The 4,331-nt window shown below is 35.1% G+C and overlaps 1 protein-coding gene across 2 annotated transcripts in view; it reads left to right on the top strand.

The window, feature by feature from the left end:
* LOC102579236 (uncharacterized) overlaps nt 1-2,511 on the top strand; it is a 12,330-nt gene extending 9,819 nt beyond the window's left edge. For both annotated transcript variants that reach the window (XM_006355579.2, XM_006355580.2), the window contains exons 10-11: nt 1,202-1,249; nt 2,035-2,511. In XM_006355579.2, the coding sequence (XP_006355641.1) occupies nt 1,202-1,249; nt 2,035-2,115 (129 nt within the window). In that variant the 3' untranslated portion in view covers nt 2,116-2,511. The remainder of the gene's footprint in view (nt 1-1,201; nt 1,250-2,034) is intronic.
* The last annotated feature ends 1,820 nt before the right edge of the window (nt 2,512-4,331 follow it).

The raw sequence follows: 4,331 nt of genomic DNA, 5'->3' as shown, positions 1-4,331 counted from the left end.
GGGGGGGGGGGGGGGGGGGGGGGGAGTTAGCTGCTATATATAAACTTAAAACAACTCTGTTGAGAGACAAAGCAAAAGGATGAGAATACTGAATAGTGGGTTCCATTGATTTTACAGTAAGAGTCTTTTATGAATAAGACATCTTTTTTTATTAGCAAGACAGGACTTAATAATATAGTTACAGATTTGGTCCTCGGGGTGGTGAAGATATTGAAATATTGCAGTTATAGATAGTGATGCATGGTGGTGGTTGATAGGGAATAATGGTGACATCAAGGAGGATAATTATGAACTTTGAGATGAAAATATGTTGCAGAGCTTTGATCAGTTGACCTTAAATTTGTGTTGGAGGCAAATTAATCAAATTGGGATGTCAATGATTTGGATTTGTTGCTTCTTAATTTATACCAGTTAGAAAAATGCGAAAAATGCATTCAGTATTCCATTCTATATCTGCATAGAGAAAGTTCACCATACTAAGGAGTCATAAGATGATTTGTTGCTAGAAGAGAGAGTGGTAGGTTTTTGTCATTCTTTGTGTGTAAGCTTGCAGTTTTACTCGAGCTGTAGTTTACTGCACCAAGTGCACGTCACTGGTGACAGTTACAAATCTTACAGGATTGTTGAAGTTTCTTTTCCTATCTTTCTCTTGTCTCTCTCCAAATTATTCAGGGATTGAGAAAGAATCTTTTAAATAATAGCATCTCATCTAAGGGATTCCTCGATTCAGGCCAAAGGAGCAATGCCACTTGTTCACTATTAAACTGCCTGTAAAAGACTTTCTGACCATGAAGATCCCACCAGAGCGCCTTTTACTTATAAGAGGCCTTGAACTAGATCATAATCAGTCTGATCAAGTTAATAAGTTTGATCCCAAGTTAATGAATTTCGGGCAAAGTGGAAAATATTAATTCTCTTAATGTAAACTGTTTAACATTTTACTCAGGAAATAAAATTGGTTTGTTTGGAAAATTTTAGCTACCTCAGGTGTCAGTGAAGTAACCATGGTGTAAGTTTGATCCAATGTTCGAAGATGCTTTGTTGGCTTGAGTATTATTCCTGACAATACACACCTTTTTTTCCCCATCGAGTGCAGTATTGTTATATAAAACTCATGCTGACTTTGCTTGTGTTGGACTGTCTTTGACATTGAATTTGTGCAATGCTACAATCTGACCTCTTTCTTCTCTGACTTATGCAGATAATTCCAAACTTGGAGTTTTGGGCGAGCTTGCCACATACATTACAGGTATTGAATAATGCTGAGGTCTTGTAATAAAGTTAAATAGTTGATCTGGTGAAAATTTCTTATTGGCTGCGATTTAGGGCGATACACTTTGACAGAATTGAGTCTTGCTTGTCCAAACATTTCTAGTAATGAACCTCTTTCCAGGAGAGATTCGGGGTAGGCTAGGAGCATTAACATTGTGTTTCTTTTTTTATTTTTTTTATAGCACCTAGCAGTGTTGCCACAAAAGTGGTATATCGAAAGAACACCAATATGAGTGTTTTCCATGAATAATTGTAGCACCTAGCGTGTCCGAGTTCTAAGGATCATGGTTGCATTAATTGGATGGTTGTTGACTCTAGCAGTGAGTTCTCTGTGCTGTGAACGGACAACTCTTGGATTTGTGTTTATTATTCTGTTTTCTTCATTCCTGACTGCTAATTTCCATGCAATCACCCAATGGTATAAAAAATGAAGCTTCTACGTAATTGGAGGCAACCCGTAGTTCAAACTTTGCGAGTTACATTATATTAACACCAGATATACAAGCAAGCCATTCTTGTGCTTTCTTTCTCCAATCCCTGTTTATCTTCTCAAAGAGGTGTGTGTCTTAGTTGAATTGTGGATTCATGGACCTGCTGAAACACTATGCCATAGATCTCTGCCTTGCCTTAAACATCTAAGAAAAAAAGAAAAGATTGAGAATAGCCTTCTTTTTGGTGTGCACATAATCTTTTTCATTGGAGGATGTGTTCGTGGCTGATTGAACCAGAACTTATCATCACATTTATGTTCTCCTTTTGCAGAGTTCGTTTACATCATTGGTGCGGAGATTTAGAGGACCTTCTCATGGTCACAGGAGCTCATATTCTCCTGTCAATTTTTGAGCAATAACATGTTAACTACTCAAATGATATGATGAATCAATTTTCGACGTGGATCGACAATTGGCTCTTTCAAGATGCTTCAAGAAAATCAGATCCTCATGCTCCTCTCTAGAAAGACTAAAACTGGACATCTTACAACTTAGCGCTTTCTCATGGACCTCACTTCAGTTGTTTGTAATTTCCTTGAATAGGCTGTCATTTTGTACTAGTTCCTTTTTTTCTTTTCCAGTGTCATTGAGTTCTAGTTAACAGCATTCTTTTTAGGCTGTTGGTGCTTCCACCATGAACAGGATTTGGATCTTAACTACATTGTGCCCACTAGTTGTTTTTTAGACACGAGGGGTTTCACCATTTTTCGCGAAATACTATAGGCGAATACGACAATTCTTGTTTTTATGTTTGTCACTTGAACCCTTTATAGTTACACCCGTAAAGTGCCTATGTCTGCTTGCAGTCAATACAACCACAACCTAACTTGCACGACATTCAACAATCAAAGCTACTGATAATGTCAGGGTGACATCTTTCTATGATAGTTAGCAGTACTAAACAAGCGAGTCATTGTTATGAGGAAAGCTTTACATGACGGCCTTTGAGAAAGAAGGAACTCGTTAGGCCTTCAGAACAATGGCGATTCAAAGTCATTAGTTTCTTGTATGGATGTCAAGACAACATCAACTCTAAATCTCAGAGTATTCCAGGGAGTGACAAACATTTACAACCATGAGTTTGTGATAGAAAAAGCTCTTCAAAAGATTGTTTTTTTTTGGAAGCAATTAGGATAAAGTAATAAGTAGTGAAACTGAAATAATCATGTAAAAATTTTTTTTGGCAAATTATATTTGAGATCCTAAATCTTGTTATGTCAATGGGAATCACCTACTCCATGTAAATATTAGGGTAGGTGGGGAGTTGGTATCAAACAAGTGTAAACTAAAAATGAAGTTGAAGTATTACCTAAAATCTCAAATCACACTCCAACTCCTCAGCCCTTTAAACAAGTCACAGTTGGTACTGGATTTACCTAATTTCTTTACACTATATACTTTCATTTTGATAATAGAGTTACCATTGTGGTGGAGTCGTAGGTATCCCTCCGTCTATTACTAGATGTCTTGGGTTTGAGCATCGGAATAGAGTTGCCTTTGATGGAGAGTATTTTATCTTCAAAGTGGGATATTTCAGCACGAATTCGGTTTACTTTATGCACTGATATTTGCAGTAGAAATATACTTGGTAACTTTTGGATTTGAGTTAGGTCTTAAAATGGTATTAGAGTCAGATTCATTCTAATTCTTGATTTACCCGATGTTGAATCCTTATGTTATATCCCTGCTCCATATACCCAATTTTGCTTGTGCCAGAGGACGTTAGAAGTTCGACATCAGTTATGAGAACAATATTTGATCTTTTTATATAGTTTTCAGCAATCCTCACCCGTGAATATATAATTAAGTCCTTGTCAATATATAAAATGTGAAAACAATTATATCAGATCATTCATGACCACCCTTCACTTAGAAGCCAAGGGAGATCATTGCCTTTTGGAGATCCTGTATGAGTTCTATCATCATAAAAATTGACATTATTTTGACCATCATTTTAAGAAAAAATAAAATTATATATATGGATTGACCACAATCACTATGTTACATATTACTCATATTAGAGAAATATGTATCTATCGAAAACAATTTCTCCACCTTACAAAAGTAGGAATAAAATCAACATACATCTCATTCTTCCCGCACTCCACTTGTAAGAATATATTGAGTATGTTATTGTTGTATTGATTGCCTCCATAAAAAATGAACCTCTAGGCATAACTAAGATGTTATCGTTATATTTCAAACGACTTTATCTTAATACACATCTTATTTTAGATTCAGACATGTTAATTTTAATAAAAACTAATGGACCTAAATCCTTTATCCATTAATAACCTCTCTATTAATACAAGTCATTTTCTTCAAACCTAATATAACAATAATAAAAAGATGATAAGTAATAGTAACTACCAACAAGAATACCAACAAATAATTCCAAAAAAATTAATTATTCAATTAGCTGAAAATAGAACTAATTAATTTTCTTCAACTCTTTCTATAGGTAACCTATAGTTTACCTATATTCACACTGAACAGTCTGAATAGATGACTTTCACTACCTAACCAAAAAAAAAAAAAAAAAAAAAAAAAAAAAAATTGGGGCAAAAA

This window comes from Solanum tuberosum, unplaced genomic scaffold, assembly GCF_000226075.1.
Source record: "Solanum tuberosum cultivar DM 1-3 516 R44 unplaced genomic scaffold, SolTub_3.0 scf00202, whole genome shotgun sequence".
Lineage (NCBI taxonomy): Eukaryota > Viridiplantae > Streptophyta > Magnoliopsida > Solanales > Solanaceae > Solanum > Solanum tuberosum.
This window is presented reverse-complemented; position numbering and strand designations above follow the sequence as displayed.